General features: G+C 42.3%; 1 protein-coding gene across 1 annotated transcript in view; it reads left to right on the top strand.

Annotated features, from left to right (window-relative positions):
- Positions 1-18349, top strand: part of LOC114663989 (adenylate cyclase type 2-like) — a 592666-nt gene that overhangs the window by 259747 nt on the left and 314570 nt on the right. The window contains 1 exon segment of the mRNA XM_028817967.2: positions 36-197. Coding sequence (XP_028673800.2) covers positions 36-197 — 162 coding nt within the window.

Genomic DNA, 18349 nt, shown 5'->3' with positions numbered 1-18349 from the left:
CATCTAAATCTAACTGTTTTGCTCCTCGTCCACAGGTCTCCTTCTTCTTGTTCATTATCTTTGTGGTCTACACCATGCTGCCCTTCTCCATGCGGGATGCTGTAATTGCCAGCGTGCTGACCTCTTCTTCCCACACCATCGTGCTCAGCATCTGTTTGTCAAGCACATCTGTGACAAAGGAGCACCTGGTATGGCAGGTCAGTGTCACCAACAGCTGTTCTTTTTAACCTGAGTGTGGTTTAAGATTATATAAGGTTGTGGTCTCTGTTCAAAAATGATTGCTGAGATAATATTAAGCATCATCCTGCATGGCTCTTTGGAAATAATAGCCCAGACCATATGCAAAAGTATGGATTAAAGAAGAACAACAATTGGAAGGCTTTTATGGATGGATGCACTAAGCGGCCTGTAAAATAAGGAATAAGAAAGAGCATTTGTAGCCCGGTGGAGGACCTTTTGGAAAGAGTTTGGGATGAGTAGCAGGAATAGCTGTGCCACAATTTTAGGTTTACTATGAAGAGAGAAAAGGTAAACCATGATTGCAAAATATCTGAGAAGTGTCTGTCTGCTAACCTCCAGTGGTGTTGATAAGGGTCTGGCTGCAGACCTCCCGCAGCAGAAGCTTCTGTAGCTGCTCCAGCAACAGGACCTTGTGATGTCATTCAAGGTCCTGTGACTGGAGCCGAAACAAACCTAATCTTTTAATGCATTTATTAAGTAAAAACTTGAATGGATTCCTCAAAATACAAGGCCAAAAAATATCAAAAGGCCCATTGTTTATTGATTTGTTTTTTCTTTTTTGTTCTAAGTCATTTCTGACAATTTTCTTAGATGTCATCTTGCTGCCATTTTGTGCTCAGTTTGCGTGGAAGCTGCCATATTATTTATCAGTTGCTAGGTAAACTGCTGGTCAGGTGACGTGTAGGTAACATGGGTTACGAAGTCCTCTTGCCACACCTACTTAACATGTTCCTTCCATACTAGCATTTGTATATCTCTACAGAAACCTCCTACATGCCAAGTGCTTTATTTAGTTATTTTTTTTACTTCCATATAAATGGGTAAATGGAAGTTTGGTGATGGCATCAAGTTCAGATTCTGATTCTGTGATGTTCAAAACGTCAAGAAAGGTTGATTTTAACATGGTGTCTGCATGTGTGTGTGTCCATAGTGACCTATGACCAAAAATAGCTTCAGAAAAAATGGACTGATCTTCTTCAACAAGTTAGATTGTGTGTGTCTTTTTACAGATTCCAGACCTTTTGTTTTTGGTCCACTACTTATCCCCTCACCCTTCAAAAACCTTTTGACCCAAGTCCACCGATAACTGCCATACAAAGTTGTTTAATTTAACTGGAATCTTTACAGCCTGTTTCATTTAGTTATGAGGCCAGGCAGAATTTATTCAGATTTACACATACAGATATGTGGAAGCACATGCAATTAAGGGTGGGTACACACCTGGACACACTCAAAAAACTTTATAAGTGAAGATTTCTCTTCTCTATCTGTCTGTCTGTCTGTCTGTCATGAAGGTCTAGTCATGTACGGTATAAGAATAAAACATTAACTTTATATTTTGTTCTCTGATAACAGTTTACGTATAAGAAGTAACATTTCTGTTAACCAAGTATCCACCTACAACTCTTAATATATTTAACTAGCTTGGAGAATTTACATAATTGTTAATGACATAAGGGGTGTTTGTGGAGTATATCATTTACCTGTATGCTGATTGGTGAAAACTGAAATGTTAAATGTGTTATGTGAATGCAACTAAATGAAAAGGCAGTGCCCTGTTAGATTTCTTCAGTCTGCTAACCTGCTTTAACAAGAGTACATCAGTTGGTATAAATAAAGGACGTCCCTGTTTGGATTTTATATATATGATGATGGCTTAAGACCCACCTTTTTTCCATCATCATTCAGTGCACCTCTAATGCCCAGCACACCACAGCATAGAAAATCGCACTGACCATCGCAGAGTTGTAGAAGATGTGAAGGATGTCACTTCCCACATTAAAAGAGCGGAGTCTCCCTAAGGAAGAAGAGACTACCCTGCTCTGTCTTCTACAGTTCCTCTGTGTTATGAGACCAGTCCAACCTGTCATTAATGTGGACCCCCCTCTTCATCCACTCCCTGAGTAGCGACCAGGCACAGAAGCTCTTTAGTGCAGTGAAAGCCAATAAGCAGTTCTTTGATTTTGCTGATGTTAAGTTGCAGACAATTCTCTTTGCACCAAGAAACAAAGTTCTCCCCCGACTCCTCTCTTCTGTCTCATCCCCCTTATCAATACACCCCATAAGACCTGTTACTTGTGGTGCTGACACAGTCCTTGAGTCTCACAAGCTGCAGTCCTGGACACCACAGACTCATCCACCTGCTTACCTCTGAAATGAACCCTTAATCGAGATGACTGGATGGTACTGAAGGTACTGGAGACACCAAACCACATCATCCTCAAAGTGCTGTCAGCTTTGTCCAGGTGAGAATAAATCTTGTGGAGCATATTGATGATTGTTTCCTCCACTCCAGTCTTTGTCTGATAGGCCAACTACAATGGGTCCAGGTGGTCTACCACTAGAGCACTGATCTAGTCCAGGACCAGCCTCTCAAAGGTCTTCAGTATGCAACCAATCAAAAAAAGAGTGCCAACAGACTGTATGGCCCACCAGGATGAATATCATTCATAAGTGTTAGATTATATTTACATGCTGATTTTCACACTAATAGTAAGGACTTTTTTTTTTTACCTGCCATTCCTGTTTAATGTTAATTGATTTATGTTGTAATGTAATGTGATCCATGGACAAATAAGTGAGTCCTTTCTAAGCACCCTGGCACTGCAACTTTGATGTAGAGCAAACGAAATTGATATTGACTTAGGGGGTGTGGAAAACCTTTCAAAGTGATAAAACGAGAAAAAAAATAAATAAAAAATAAGGACTCCACACAGTGCAGGAAGGGACTTGGCAGCGAAGTGCAATCTGTATTTGGCAGAGCCATTTCTGAAATCAACTGTTCCATTAACCAGAGCATTGCCTAATCTTGCAGATGATGATTTCAAGTGGAAGTGAAACATTAGAAATGCTTTAAAGACTAAGCGAGGAAAGCCCGTAGAAGCAGATAAGTGTCATTTTCGGCGCGATTCAGCTTTTACTAAGCTTCCTGAAGAACATCACAATTTAAGAAATTGCATAGAATGTCAGAGCACTTCATTCTAGTCTCGTTTTCTGATGGCTGGTGCTTCAGCTATCACGATTCTTGTCACTTGGAGTGCAAAGTGAAATGCTGGGCTTGAAGTTTCCCTGTACTGGGGTGGTCTATCATCTATTGATGATTCTGTAGATTTCATACATTAAAAGCATTTGTGGAGAAAAAATCTTTACTAAGCATGAGTGCAAATTTATTTAGTCTTTGGTGTATTGAAGAAAAAAAAAATAAGGCAACCAACTGAAGCAGAGCTGGGGTTCCTTCCGGTGATCCCTGATATGTTATAATAAAAATGCGCAATGCAACTGTCAAGCAGAAAGTTGAGGAACGTTTTTTTAGATGTGAGTCCATAACAAGGTATAGTCGTAGTCATTTTATAAGGGTACTATCCTGGTAGGGAAGTGGGGAGGGTCTTGGTCTAACATTGAGTGTTGGTGCCTCCAGTCTGCTGGTAAAAGAAGAGAAGATGTGAGCGACAGCGCCCTCTCACGACCCGGAGTGCTATTGCAATCTGTACACAAACCCTGAGAATGCCCCCTACTCACGTCTGTGTGACAGTATGTACTGTGCTATGTTTTGTGTTCTGCATTCCATCTTCTGGAGACTGTGTTTGTTAGAACGTTACAATATTAGAACAATCTAAGGCATTATATACAGTGCATGGAAAGTATTCACAGCGCATCACTTTTTCCACATTTTGTTATGTTACAGCCTTATTCCAAAATGGATTAAATTCATTTTTTTCCTCAGAATTCTACACACAACACCCCATAATGACAACGTGAAAAAAGTTTACTTGAGGTTTTTGCAAATTTATTAAAAATAATAAAACTGAGAAAGCACATGTACATAAGTATTCACAGCCTTTGCCAGGAAGCTCAAAATTGAGCTCAGGTGCATCCTGTTTCCCCTGATCATCCTTGAGATGTTTCTGCAGCTTAATTGGAGTCCACCTGTGGTACATTCAGTTGACTGGACATGATTTGGAAAGGCACACACCTGTCTATATAAGGTCCCACATTTGACAGTTCAGTTCATGTCAGAGCACAAACCATGAAGTCAAAGGAATTGTCTGTAGACCTCCGAGACAGGATTGTCTTGAGGCACATATCTGGTTACAGAAGGTTACAGAAAAAATTCTGCTGCTTTGAAGGTCCCACTGAGCACAGTGGCCTCCATCATCCGTAAGTGGAAGAAGTTCGAAACCACCAGGACTCTTCCTAGAGCTGTCCGGCCATCTAAACTGAGCGATCGGGGAGAAGGGCCTTAGTCAGGGAGGTGACCAAGAACCCGATGGTCACTCTATGAGAGCTCCAGAGGTCCTCTGTGGAGGGAGGAGAACCTTCCAGAAGGACAACCATCTCTGCAGCAATCCACCAATCAGGCCTGTATGGTAGAGTGGCCAGACGGAAGCCACTCCTTAGTAAAAGGCACATGGCAGCCCGCCTGGAGTTTGCCAAAAGGCACCTGAAGGACTCTGACCATGAGAAAGAAAATTCGCTGGTCTGATGAGACAAAGATTGAACTCTTTGGTGTGAATTCCAGGCATCACGTTTGGAGGAAACCTGGCACCATCCCTACAGTGAAGCATGGTGGTGGCAGCATCATGCTGTGAGGATGTTTTTCAGCGGCAGGAGCTGGGAGACTAGTCAGGACAAAGGGAAAGATGACTGCAGCAATGTACAGAGACATCCTGGATGAAAACCTGCTCCAGAGCGCTCTTGACCTCAGACTGGGGTGACGGTTCATCTTTCAGTAGGACAACGACCCTAAGCACACAGCCAAGATATCAAAGGAGTGGCTTCAGGACAACTCTGTGAATGTCCTTGAGTGGCCCAGCCAGAGCCCAGACTTGAATGCGATTGAACATCTCTGGAGAGATCTTAAAATGGCTGTGCACCGACGCTTCCCATCCAACCTGATGGAGCTTGAGAGGTGCTGCAAAGAGGAATGGGCGAAACTGGCCAAGGATAGGTGTGCCAAGCTTGTGGCATCATATTCAGAAACACTTGAGGCTGTAATTGCTGCCAAAGGTGCATCGACAAAGTATTGAGCAAAGGCTGTGAATACTTATATACATGTGATTTCTCAGTTTTTTATTTTTAATAAATTTGCGAAAACCTCAAGTAAACTTTTTTCACATTGTCATTATGGGGTGTTGTGTGTAGAATTCTGAGGAAAAGAATGAATTTAATCCATTTTGGAATAAGGCTGTAACATAACAAAATGTGGAAAAAGTGATGCGCTGTGAATACTTTCCAGATGCACTGTCATAAATAGAGAGAGACACAGATGTGAAAGACACTATATGATAGATAATGCACTCTATAATAGAAAGATCAATAGGAAATGCACTGCATAAGGGATTGATTGATAGATAAGGAAGGGCACTATATAATAGGTAGGTAGGTAGGTAGATAGGAAAGACACGATAGATAGATAGATAGATAGATAGGAAAGGCACTATATGATAGAACATTAGAACAATCTGGATGAAAACAGGCCATTCAGCCCCACAAAGCTTGCTAGTCCTGTCCACTTAATTCTGGATAAAGGTGTCGGCTAAATCCACTTTAATAATTGGACAAGTGTCTGTGTGTCTGTCTGCTTGGTATGTTTCTGCTATCCTTGAGCATTAGTGCAGCTTTTATGACTGCCACACCAAATGAGGAGGTCCTCACTGAGTGTCACGAGATGGGGGCTGGGAGAGAGCACTAGGAGGGCATGGCTTAGACATAGTTAGACCAATGCCTTTACATCTTAAAGAAGTAGTACTAGGGTGTAATCACATCTTGCCTGAAGAAGGGGCCTGAGTTGCCTCGAAAGCTTGCATATTGTAATCTTTTTAGTTAGCCAATAAAAGGTGTCATTTTGCTTGACTTTTCTCTACATCTTAAAGAAGTTAATGCATTACAGTCCAGAACTTCACATGTAGAAAACTGTGCAACAAAGCAACTTATTTGAAATAAAGAAACTTGAATTAGGAATTTCCTTGGTTCAAAGCCCACAAACTACGATGATGTAGTGACAAGATAACACTTGCATGTACATTTCAACAGAAGGCAGAAGAAAAAAACTGATTGTTAAATGTGACTTGAAAAATTATTCAATTACTTAATTGATGCATGAACAACTGCTGTTTTCATATGGCAGGTTTGGAGCTTATGTAGCATTTTATTAACCAGTTTTATTAACCAGAAGATCGAGTAAAGCTCCTCGCAGTGACCAGCAGGATCATATGGGATGGCTAAGTATGAAATCCTAACCCCAACCTTGCCTATCCACACCCCACTGAACTCGATGCCCACCCCATGAGCTCCATCTCTACCCCGTCCCATGTCCCACAGCCTGGGCTACTTATGCTAAATTGCATATAACAGAGATTACACAGAGGTTATCACAAACATTAGCACTGCTTTTATGACTCTCAAACCAAATGGCATAAAAAATAGACATATACATTGCATTTGTTATCCTAACAGATGGCACATCACAAGCATTAACATTTCATTTACGAACCCCATACCCAAATGGCGTGTAACACAGATATATGTATTGCATTTGTCATTCTAACAGATGGCACATGACAAACATTAACCGTGCTTTTATGACTCCCAAACCAAAAGGCATATAACAGAGTGTCACAAACTCCACTCTGAGTCATAACAAGGTTTGGGGCACCCACCCGTATATTTGGTATCCTGGCTGCAAAGTTTCAAAAATGTAAACAGCACTGCTGTGCACAAAACCGAGTCCAAAACAGAACTGAGGGAATAGGGAAAAGGTGGAAAAGGGAAAGACAGGAATTGATGTCAGAGGGGTCAGGCTCATGAGGATCTTCAACCATAGGCTTGAGCCCGGATGTGACATCACAGGGGCCGGAGCCGGCAAGGTCTTCTTCCATAGGCTTGGACCCGGAAGTGACGTCAAGAGGACCAGTTGGAATCTCCTGCAAATGGTCTGCAGGAAACGGAGAAAAAGAGTCGGTGCACTCTCTTACATCCTGGTCTGATTCAGAATTGCCCTTACTCAAGCTTTTTAGCTGCCTCCCATGCGTACGTGTATGACAAGAGACATATGCATTGCATTTGTTATTCCAACAGATGGCGCATCACAGACATTAGCACTGCTTTTATAAATCCTGTACCACATGGCATGCAACAGAAACATAGCAACTGGACAGACAATGCATTGCAAATGTTAACACTGAGGTCTATGTTGATTACTTTAGATTACAACGCATCTTAGATGGGTAGCACAGCTAGTAAGGTTACCATAACAAACCACTTTCTTAATCCTGATCAGGGTTTCGGGAGCGGGGGTTCTGAGCCTATTCCAGCAATTAAAGGGTACAAAGGAGAAACAAACCCCTGGACAAGATGCCAGTGTGTTGTAAGGTGAACTCACTCACACGAATGCTACCACTATGGCCAGTTTGGTGGCTCCAGTCCACCTAACCTGCATGTCCTTGGACTGTGTGAGGAAACTGGAGCAACTGTACACAGACATGGGGAGAACATGCAAAATCCATGCAGTAGAGTATGTAGACCCTGGTCTGTTTTTCTTTGAGGCAGCGGCAGTACCACTGTCCCATCTCTGGCGGAAAAGTATCCGTGAAGTTGGACTGGACTTGTGTGAGTTCGTATGTGTGTGTGAATGTGCCGTGCAGTGGACTGGTGCTCTATGCCCTGAGCTCAGTGATGACATAATAGTTTCCCCTCCCTTTGGCTCTCCATCCCACACCGTGACCCTAAATCAGGGGTCCCCAACTCCAGTCCTCAAGGGCCGCAGTGGCTACATGCTTTAATTCCAACCCTTCTTCTGTATTTATGGCCAAGTTAACTTCTTTTGAATTCATTTTAATTGAGTTGCACCTGAAGACTCTGATCCCTTAATTGCTTCTTTTTCCTTAATTAGCAGCCAAATAATAATGAGATACAAAATGAGCCAAAACAGGACCAGCAAACTGTGTCCATCATACAATATCTGAAAATAAAGAAAAGTTGAAGGTCTCAGGAATGTTGATCTACTCAGGTTAACCAAACATTTTACCAGAGCTCTTAGATAAGAGAAGATCAATGTTTTGAAAATGTCTGCCATTGCACAATGAGAGCAGCAACAAGCCTTGGAATTAAAGAACGACAAGACTTGGCGCCTAATGAAACAACTGGTTGGAATAAAATTGGTTGGAGTTTGAGGCCCTGACTTAGTTGGTCTTCTGTTGGCTCCCTCACTTCACATTTCATTTCTGTTTGGGTGCCATTTAAGAGAAGAAATGAAGCAATTCAGAAGAACGATAAAAGAAATTCAGGGGAACAAATTTTAAAACACAATTTAAATAAAATGAAAGATAGATAAGGTACTATATAATATATATATATATAGATAGATAGATGTGAAAGGTACTATATGATAGATGGATAGTTAATTAGCAGCAAAAACTAGTCACCAATTAAGAAAAGGCTTAGAATGAAAACCTGCAGCCACTGCGGCCCTCCTGGACCGGAGTTGGAGACCCCTGCCCAAAATGTTATATGCAGTTATAGAAGCTGACAGAAGGAGCTGATATTCAAATGAGACGAACATTTAATCCATTATGTTTATTTGGTATGTTAGTATGTCTGCGATGGACTGGCACCTTGTCCACGGTTTGTTCCTGCTTTGTCACCCAGTGCTAGCTGGGATAGGCTCCAGAACCCAAAATGTCCCTGTTCACGACTAAGTAGGTAAGTTAATGACATGATATGTTAGTATATGAAAACTGACAGCTGCACAGAACAGAATAAACGTACAAATCCAGATGAGCTGTGCCTGGACTGAGCCAGCCAGACCCCTTTTCATGCCAGTGCTGCTCACTGCGACTGTAGCATTCTCCTCCTTTGCTCGCCTAACGAGAGAGGGACGTAGAGAGGCGGCAGTCCAGACTGCGGTTGCCTGTAGTTACTCGCATTGAATTCCAGACGTCTCTGTCCCAGTTTGAAAGACGGCACTCATTTATTTTCTCGCTTTTATCTCTAAACCTTTTTTACTCTGGATTAATACGCTGACATTTTATAGAGAAACGTTCCATCTCTTTGATTGGAGATATGCTTGGTATTTTAAAATAGTCATCAAAATTGAGCTTCCAGTGTTTTGTTCTGCCTTGGTTAACACACTTTCTGAAAAATTGGTCATTAACTTTGAATTTTTCTACTTTAGTTCGGAAATAGTGTTTTCCGAAATCGAATATGAGAGTGGCAGAAGTAAAACATTAAAACACTCAGTGGTCTGTCAGGAAATCAGCCATTTGAAGGGGGCCGGCAGAGCACAGGAGAACGACTCGGTCAAAAGCCAGAGAGAGATTTAAATATCAGACTGTAGTACTAGGGTGTTGTACTGAGTTAGCTATTATGAGTGTAGTGAGAAGTCAAGAAAAATTACCCCTTTTATTGACTAACTAAAAAGATTACAAATATGCAAGCTTTCAAGGCAACTCAGGCCCCTTCTTCAGGTGAGATGTAATACAGAAACTGGAGTTCCATGTGTTTATATACACACTAGGATAAGTAACAACATTGGTAAATCTTAAATGTAAAAAATTAATAGACTTCTTCAGGCTGAGGTTCATTTAGAAAGAGAGAACAATGGATGATCAAGATCTTTGGATATGTTAACTGTCTAACAAAGTCTTTTTGAGGTTTTTTGATGAGTTTTCAATACAATGTGGGTCTGTAGACAGGTTGGCCGTGTCAGTCTGAGAGATGCACACAATCCTCATACCTGGTCATAAGACCCATATCTCTATTTACACCATGTGTTCAATTTTAGCATGAGTTTGACTTCCCCTTCTTTTCTCTCTTGCTGTGTTCTGAAGTTGCCCATAAGCCCTGTGACTTTAAAGTCCCTCTCACAGTGTCCATGGCTGTTGAAGTGGGCTGTTACAGGAACATCTCTGTTGCCAGGTTTAATGTGGAACCTGTGTAAATTCATTCTCTGGTTGAGTGTTTGTCCAGTTTCTCCCACATAGATTGCAGTGCCAGGACATTTCATGCAGAGAATTAGGTAGACCACATTAGATGATCTGCAGGAAAGTGATCCCTTTATGCGATGTTCTAGTCGGCAGTGTGGTATAACTACACGGTCTGTATTATAAATGTTAACACATGTTTTACATCTTTTCTGTAGGCTGGGACTTGTGCCATTTTCTGTTGGTTCACTCAGGGAGCTTCAGACAATTAGTTACTGCAGGTTTGGTGGTTGTCTGTATGCCTGGAGGGGAGGTTCAGGAAATTCATTTTTCAGTGTTTGGCTTTATAATTTTTTGAAGTACTTCAAGATGTGGGTTATAGGTGACAATAAGGGGGATGTGGTTCTTGTCTCTGGTTGTCTCTGGGTATGGCATTAGCTCTTCTTATTTGAGTGTCTGTTGTTTTGGGGGTATAACCTTGTCTGATGAAATCTCGTCTACGCTCCTGTAGTTGTTTATCCTGGTCTGTCGGGTCTGAGCAAATACCTGTATGATTATATCATATTGTTTGGCTGAAAATAATGGAGTGCCTTATATGCGTGGGGTGGAAGCTGTCACTTCTCAGGTAGGTCCATCTGTCTGTTGGTTTGGGAAAAACAGAAGTTACACAGGTGTTAATATCAGACTGGAAAACAAAGGTGAGCTGCTCTGCAAGCTGGTGGGAGAAAGCCCAGCTAGGAGGTCCTTCAGGAACATTGCATGGAGTGAGAGCTCAGTACAATCTTGGACGAAGACTTGATTATTTTGTAAGGATTCTCCACATCACATGGCTCCGCCATCTTACGTCCCTCGCAAGAGCACTGGAGAAACAGCAGGCAGGTTACTTGACACTTCCATGAAAGGTACCAACCTCCAAACCTGACATTTGAACCCCAAGGCTTCCAATCTTTATAACATGAGCTTATCAGCTTCCATACAAAGTATTTACCCTGTGTGTCCAGGTGTAGGAGTGAAATTTTGGGGTGTCAACTGGGTCACCCCTTTTATTGGCCGAGGACAAAGCAAAAACAAAATGAAAATGAGCCTATGACCCACATGCGGGATAACTCAGGCAATTTGTTAGCAAGGTGGGCTGGATAGCTAAGTCATTTCTAGTAGAGCTCCAGCTGGTGGGTCGCTTGTACCAGTAATGGCACCTCCTTCCAGGACGCCCAGGGTTTTATGTCAGCTGGACCTGCTTCTTATCTCTGTAAAGAAAGAAGGAGATGACAATCTTTATAATAATAATAGTTCTTTACATTTATATTGTGCTCTTCTCACTACTCAAAGCAAATCAGTGAGTTGGGGCCACTTCAACCACCATGAATGTGTAGAATCAACAACAACAACATTTATTTATATAGCACATTTTCATACAAAAAGTAGCCCAAAGTGCTTTACATAATGAAGAAAAGAAAAATAAAAGACAAAATAAGAAATTAAAATAAGGCAACATTAGTTAACATAGAAAAGGAGTAAGGTCCGATGGCCAGGGTGGACTGAAAAAACAAAAAAAAAAAACTCCAGAAAGCTGGAGAAAAAAATAAAATCTGTAGGGGTTCCAGGCCACGAGACCACCCAGTCCCCTCTGTGCATTCTACCTAACATAAATGAAATAGTCCTCTTTGTAGTTAGGGTTCTCACGGAGTCACTTGATGCTGATGGTCATACAGACTTCTGGCTTTTAATCCATCCATCATTGTTGGAACATCACGGTGCTTTGAGTACCACCACCAAAAGGACACCGGAAAAGGAAACAGAAGAGAGAGTAGGGGTTAGTACAGATTTTAGAGCCACTATGAATGGTTATTATAATGAATTGGATATACAGTAATCCCTCCTCCATCGCGGGGGTTGCGTTCCAGAGCCACCCGCGAAATAGGAAAATCCGCGAAGTAGAAACCATATGTTTATATGGTTATTTTTAGAATGTCATGCTTGGGTCACAGATTTGCGCAGAAACACAGGAGGTTGTAGAGAGACAGGAACGTTATTCAAACACTGCAAACAAACATTTGTCTCTTTTTCAAAAGTTTAAACTGTGCTCCATGACAAGACAGAGATGACAGTTCTGTCTCACAATTAAAAGAATGCAAACATATCTTCCTTTTCAAAGGAGTGCAAAGCAAGCAGTCAAAAAAAAAATCAATAGGGCTTTTTGGCTTTTAAGTATGCGAAGCACCGCCGGTACAAAGCTGTTGAAGGCGGCAGCTCACACCCCCTCTGTCAGGAGCAGGAAGAGACAGAGAGAGAGCCACAGAAAAACAAAGTCAAAAATCAATACGTGCCGTTTGAGCTTTTAAGTATGCGAAGCACCGTGCAGCATGTCCTTCAGGAAGCAGCTGCACACAGCCCCCCTGCTCACACCCCCCTACGTCAGCGCAAGAGAGAGAGAGAGAGAGAAAGTAAGCTGGGTAGCTTCTCAGCCATCTGCCAATAGCGTCCCTTGTATGAAATCAACTGGGCAAACCAACTGAGGAAGCATGTGCCAGAAATTAAAAGACCCATTGTCCGCAGAAACCCGCGAAGCAGCGAAAAATCCGTGATATATATTTAAATATGCTTACATATAAAATCCGCGATGGAGTGAAGCCGCGAAAGGCGAAGCGCGATATAGCGAGGGATCACTGTACAGATATACAGGATTAAATTACAGTGAAGTTATAAGAAGGCCATGTTACAGTAATGTGTTTTCAGCAGTTTTTTAAAGTGCTCCACTGTATTAGCCTGGCAAATTCCTACTGGCAGGCTATTCCAAATTTTAGGTGCATAACAGCAGAAGGCCGCCTCACCACTTCTTTTAAGTTTTGCTCTTGGAATTCTAAGGAGACACTCAGTTGAGGATCTGAGGTTGCGATTTGGAATATAAGACGTCAGACATTCCGATATATAGGATGGGGCGAGATTATTTAAGGCTTTATAAACCATAAGCAAAATTTTAAAGTCAATCCTGAATGACACAGGTAACCAGTGTAGTGACATCAAAACTGGAGAGATGTGCTCGGATTTTCTTTTCCTGGTAAGGATTCTAGCAGCTGCATTCTGCACTAGTTGCAAACGATTTATGTCTTTTTTGGGTAGTCCTGAGAGGAGTGCGTTACAGTAATCTAGCTGACTGAAAACAAACGCATGAATTAATTTCTCTGCATCTTTTGATGATATAAGAGGTCTAACTTTTGCTATGTTTCTTAAGTGAAAAAATGCTGTCCTAGTGATCTGATTAATATGCGATTTAAAATTCAGATTACAATCAACGGTTACCCCTAAGCTTTTTACCTCCGTTTTGACTTTTAATCCTAATGCATCCAGTTTATTTCTAATCGCCTCATTGTATCCATTATTGCCAATCACTAAGATTTCGGTTTTCTCTTTATTTAATTTGAGAAAGTTACTATTCATCCATTCTGAGATACAGGTTAGACATTGTGTTAGCGAATCAAGAGATTTGGGGTCATCAGGTGCTATTGATAAATACAGCTGTGTGTCATCAGCATAGCTGTGGCAGCTCACGGTATGTCCTGAGATAATCTGACCTAATGGAAGCATGTAGATTGAGAAGAGCAGCGGACCCAGGATAGAGCCTTGTGGAAACCATATAGGATATCATGTGTCTTTGAGTTATAATTACCACAACTAACAAAGAATTTTCTCCCTGCCAGGTACGATTCAACCCAATTTAAGACACTGCCAGAGAGGCCCACCCATTGACTAAGGCGATTCTTAAGAATATTATGATCAATGGTGTCAAATGCGGCACTCAGATCTAAGAGGATGAGAACAGATAAATGGCCTCTGTCTGCATTTACCCGCAAGTCATTTACTACTTTGAGTGCAGTTTCTGTGCTGTGATTTGTTCTAAAACCTGACTGAAATTTATCAAGAATAGCATGTTTATTGAGGTGCTCATTTAACTGTATAATGACTGCCTTCTCCAGAATTTTACTTAAGAAAGGCAGGTTAGAGATGGGTCTAAAATTTTCAAGAGCAGAGGGGTCGAGATTATTTTTCTTAAGTAGGGGTTTAACTACCGCAGTCTTAAACACTACCCATCTGTGGCACTGCCATACCACCTCACTCCAGACTGAAGGCCTAATGGCTGTTTATTTTATGTTTGTCATGCATGTTAAGGGTCTTTCTGTCAAGAGAGGAGATCAAAATGGACCTTTTTCTTTGTAGTGAGCGGCAGAGATACTTCAAAAGATGAATGGCTTTCACGGGTCAAAATGTAAGCAGGGATTGTTACACTGAAGAGATGAAAGATTGGCAACCAAACACTAGTGGGCAGAAAGAAACTCATGAAAATTAAAAAAAAAAAAAAATAGAAATAAACTACAGTACTCCTTAAATTTAATTCCTGTAGAAACTAAATTTCTCTCCTTGATGAGCCCATTTTATTTTCACAAAATATAATTACTGAGCATGCAGACGTGAATAAAGTGCCTTCCAAAACCATGTGACTGTGCCTCCATGATGATACGTGTTCAAATAAAGAAAAGACTTGCATGATGGAGAAACTGAGGGAAAATTCCACTTGCTAAACTTAGCCATCTTGTGTCTTCGAAGCCCAAATGCTTAATAGCTGACTGGATGAACAGACTGAGGGTAACCAGAAGGAGTGTTGGGGCACCTGATGGGCAAACCCTATTTAACTGGCACAAAACAACAAAAGAAATAGTGTTCTTGGCACAAAATAGGGCCAACCCTAAACAGCTTTGCGAATGTAAGGCTCTGTCTTTATTGAGGGCATGATCCAAAGTGAGGTGCCAAGTTCAGGGGACTGGGCGTTTTACGGTGTTCAAGGTGGAAGGGGTGGGACCAGTTCAGGGTGTTGTGGGTGGAGCTAGGCTCCCTCCTTGAGCGTCTTCTCAGAACGGCAGGGGATAGAGGTGTTAGAGTTAGTGCCAGTGCCTTCTTTAATTCCCAGACTGCTATTTCTTAACCTCTTCAGAGCCAGTAAGGTGGTCTCAAGGCGCACATGCGTGACAGTTATTTTTAGAAATTGACACGTGAAACAGTGGGAAGCACACAACTTTTTTTTTATAGTTTGTCACAGTCATCGGATTTGTCATGCATGTCCGCCTAGGGATTACCTTCCTGGATCTGTTGAGGTAGAAGAGAAGGGGTGCTTTCGTAACACTGTCTTCTTTATCATCCGTAGTTCTGAGAGGCGGCCCCAGCGCATGCCTTCAGCCCTGAGATGGTCCCGGCCCTTTTCAGTTGGGACGCAATAAAAACGAGTGGTACCCCAGATGATTGTGGCTCATTTCTGGAAACCCTGGCAATGGAGACAGAGCTCCCACGGATGAGACCCTCACCTTTTGTGCTTATAGCAATTGTCGTACCAGCTAAGATTTGCGCATTGGAGCTCAAATATTGAATGTCGTTCTTTTTGGTTTTGTTCAGTTTTGTAGGGTAAATGCCTGGTGCCCCAACTATTTTCTCAACTGCATCACCACCTGTCCACCAGTCATAGGATATTTGAAGACAAAAATGAAATTCACAAGATAAAACCCCAAATAAAGTGTTGTTGTAATGTTTACAATACAGCATGGCTACGCTGTTTAAATGATTAGGTCAAGTAAGGCTTCAAGTAAAGAATAATTGTCATCTCCAGGAAACTATAAGACAAAGCCTGTACCATGGAAGGTGTTGTCTAGGGTAGGGTTTCTCAAGCACTTTTGGGTTGCAGGCTGCCATTGGAGGGTTACGAGTTGCTATTATTTATTATGGTAGTGGGTTGTGAAGTGGGTCACACAGTGGGTATGTCGCCACTCAAATAAATTGCACTCGATCTTCCCCCTGCTCTGATGGTGGTGCACAATTCACCCAGGGGGTCAGAAAGACACTTACATGGTGTAGGCAGCAGGCAACAACAAAGGGTTAACAACAAAAATTTCACTGTACTGGTGCAAGCAGCGCTCACAGAGAACTTGAGCCCATCCTAAAACAACTTCACCCAAAAAGGTCACAGGCATTCCTAAGCAGGCTACTATAAGAAGAGCAGGTATGATCTGAATCAGTCACTATGTGCCTTCCAGTAACATGCTGCTCCAAGGTTGGTTGAAGTGCCTGGCTGATTACGCATTCACGTGCAGACGCGAGAGGTTTGAGGCATGTGCTTCGGTCACGTCTCTAAATTGGTGATTTTGGCTCCTGTGCCTGGCCACAGCTTAAAAAGGAGCCTGAGCAATAGAAATAGAAGACGAGAATGGAGTTTAAGAGAGAAGCAACAGGCAGGACGATTAGAGGCAGGTGGTCTGGGAGTAAACCCCAAAGTGAGGAGTGCTTGACGGGGCTCAAGGTTCCCCCATTGAGAAACAGAGGACCGTTACATGGTGTCTCCAGCGGATGGCGAAGGACTGGAGATGGGAGACGTGTGTGTGGGGCTCGGTTTGGCACCCCATGGACGCCGAATGACAGGCGATGGGCACCCGAGGCAGGATTAATGTTTGTCAGAGGGCATCTCCTCTCGCTGCAAAGATCCTGATGGAATGAGCCAAGGAGACGACACATTTTTATAGAGATGCACTGGGGCTTAAGTTTTTAAAGGGAGACGTCATTTTTAATGGAATTACTCATTAAACTTTGAGCAATGGTTTTAAAGGATTATTTATTTATTGAATGAAAAATTTTGAGCACTTTGTTTTCGTGAATAAAACAGCATCTCTTTGCACCAACGTTTGCAGACTATTTGCGTCTTCATTTGCTTGGCTCATCCACGGGTTATGACTATCAACGGCTGTGGGTTCAAACTGCCTAAGGAACATGGAGTCAAGTTAGATGGTCAAAAATATTAGGGAGGCATATGTATTATAAAGAAAAGTCTCTAAATTATGAAAATGGCAGAAAAAAATGAAATAATTTTTCTTTTGTGAGATAAAATAATCAAGCTCTTTCATCCATTAGATGAGATATTCAAACCAAGGTCTAGACTGTCTGTGGTCATAAAAGATCTCTGGGTATCCTTTGTAAAGAGTGGGGTGTATCAGGATTTCATGGCTAAAATATCTACCATGGCCTGGTCATTCTGGTCCCCTGATCATCCCCTGTCTCTAATTGGCTATCTATCTCTCACCCCTTCAGCACCTACTGTAACAGCTAATGTATGCTGAGTAGTCTGGTGCAAAAATGGCTGCCGTCATATTATCCAGGTGGGTGTGGCACGTTGGTGATGACTGAAGTGGTTCCCCTCTGTCTATTGTGATGGATGGCATACAGAGACTGGCATCCTGACCAGGATTGAACAAGGACCCTTACCATCCCAGGAGACCAGTACAATGGAATGTACCGAGGTAGATGAGCACTGCTGAATATTTTCTCCTCCAGTATGCAAGGTGGCAGCCTACTTGGGTTTGGATCCTCACACAGATGCCCGCAGTGCATGCTGGGTCTGTAGTCCTGAGGCGCAGGGCTGTCTTAATGTATGGGCACTGGCTGTGGGCCCCAGAAGCATAAGGGCCTATGATGTTTCTGATGTCTGTGTATGTTTCTGTTTTACTATTAAAACAGGGGTCTTACCATGGTGTTTCTCCTGGGGTCTTGTGATGCTGCTGAGATGAACCCTGGGGTTTGGGGGGGGGGGGGGATTGGAGTTGGTGGGATTCACAATCCCTTCTTGTTGGGACTTCCAGTTGACCCGGAAGACTTCCATCGGGCTATGCTCCAGCACCGCAAGTACACCTGGGCCCAAGATAAGAGAGACCACTCTACCTCATTCAGACAAGTCAGAGTCAGGAGGGGAGAAGAACAAAGCTCACCTGGAGGAGTGGAAGGAGGAGAATTGTGTGGTTTATGTTGCCTTCAAAGCCTTTGTGTTAGGTACTTGCAGGAAATAAACCGTTTATTTATACTGGATCTGGTGTTAGTGAGGTTGTGTCTGAGGTTTGGGGTGCTGCAACGTCCCCTACTAGCCACACTATGTAAAGTGCTCTAGGTAGCGATAAACGCACTGTATCAATGTAATTATTTTTTGTTGTTATTATCAACCTGGGAAAATGTTACCGACCCAAGTTGTTTTTATTTTTTTTGACTTGTTTGCTTGATTCAAACCACAGCTTGGCACAGAGTAAATATGAATGAATGCTTGCAGCCAGTGTTTTGGCTATTAATCAGAGAAAGCTGTTTTTTCGAGAGCCATAACAGCAATTATA

This window comes from Erpetoichthys calabaricus, chromosome 13 (assembly GCF_900747795.2).
Source record: "Erpetoichthys calabaricus chromosome 13, fErpCal1.3, whole genome shotgun sequence".
In the NCBI taxonomy this organism is placed as follows: Eukaryota; Metazoa; Chordata; class Cladistia; order Polypteriformes; family Polypteridae; genus Erpetoichthys; species Erpetoichthys calabaricus.
Note: the sequence above shows the minus strand (reverse complement) of the source record. Positions and strands in the feature narration are given on the sequence as shown.